Raw genomic sequence first — 1,148 nt, 5'->3', positions numbered from 1 at the left:
GATGGGATGGGGATGAGGATGGGGATGGAGATGGGGATGGGATGGGGATGAGGATGGGGATGGTGATGGTGATGGGGGGTTCCCCCTCACCCCACAGTGTACATCCCCGATGAGTGGGAGGTGTCGCGGGAGAAGATCACGGTGATCCGGGAGCTGGGGCAGGGCTCCTTTGGGATGGTGTACGAGGGGCTGGCACTGGGGCTGGCCACCGAGGGCGAGGAGACCAAGGTGGCCCTGAAGACCGTCAACGAGTTGGCCACCATGCGGGAACGCATTGAGTTCCTCAACGAGGCCTCTGTCATGAAAGCCTTCAAGTGCCACCACGTGGTAGGTGGGCGGCCGGAGGGGAAGGAGGGGACATGGTGGGGGGTCCGACCGCTAACGGGCCACCCCATTTGTCCCCTCCAGGTCCGTCTGCTTGGTGTCGTCTCCCAGGGCCAGCCAGCCTTGGTCATCATGGAGCTGATGACGCGCGGGGACCTGAAGAGCTACCTGCGCTCGCTCAGGCCTGACGCTGAGGTGAGGGGCTGGCCGGGTGCCGCAGTGCCCCATGGTTGCACCTAGTTCCTGGCGGGGGAGTGTGTGTCCCAGTGTGTCCCCTGACTCTGTGCACGGTGCAGAACAACCCCGGGTTGCCGCCGCCCTCGCTCAAGGACATGATCCAGATGGCGGGGGAGATCGCTGACGGCATGGCGTACCTCAACGCCAACAAGTTCGTGCACCGGGACCTGGCTGCCCGCAACTGCATGGTGTCCGAGGACTTCACCGTCAAGATCGGAGGTGGGTGGGCAGTGGTGGGCAGGGTCGCTGGCCCGCCCCGCCCCGGTGCTCACGCCTTCCTCCTCCTCTTCCTCCTCCACCAGATTTCGGCATGACCCGGGATATCTACGAGACGGATTATTATCGGAAAGGGGGCAAGGGGCTGCTCCCCGTCCGCTGGATGTCCCCCGAGGCCCTCAAGGACGGCATCTTCAACGCGCAGTCTGACGTCTGGTAGGTGTTGGGGTGGGAGGGAGCCCGGGGGGATTTGGGGGACCCCCCCCGGGTCCCCCGGCTGAGCGGCAGCGTGCTGGCAGGTCCTTCGGTGTGGTGCTGTGGGAGATCACCACGCTGGCTGAGCAGCCCTACCAGGGCATGTCCAACGAGCA

General features: G+C 65.2%; 1 protein-coding gene across 1 annotated transcript in view; it reads left to right on the top strand.

Moving 5' to 3' along the window:
- The window catches only part of LOC104133006 (insulin receptor-related protein), a gene marked incomplete at its 3' end in the record, with an annotated part of 21,161 nt that extends 20,021 nt beyond the window's left edge, over positions 1-1,140 (top strand). Inside the window, exons 17-21 of the mRNA XM_035901745.1 lie at positions 98-327; positions 409-519; positions 621-780; positions 864-993; positions 1,077-1,140. Of these exons, the coding sequence (XP_035757638.1) occupies positions 98-327; positions 409-519; positions 621-780; positions 864-993; positions 1,077-1,140 (695 nt within the window). The remainder of the gene's footprint in view (positions 1-97; positions 328-408; positions 520-620; positions 781-863; positions 994-1,076) is intronic.
- Positions 1,141-1,148: the final 8 nt, after the last annotated feature.

Source organism: Egretta garzetta, unplaced genomic scaffold, assembly GCF_000687185.1.
Source record: "Egretta garzetta isolate BGI_Z169 unplaced genomic scaffold, ASM68718v1 scaffold839, whole genome shotgun sequence".
NCBI lineage: Eukaryota > Metazoa > Chordata > Aves > Pelecaniformes > Ardeidae > Egretta > Egretta garzetta.
This window is presented reverse-complemented; position numbering and strand designations above follow the sequence as displayed.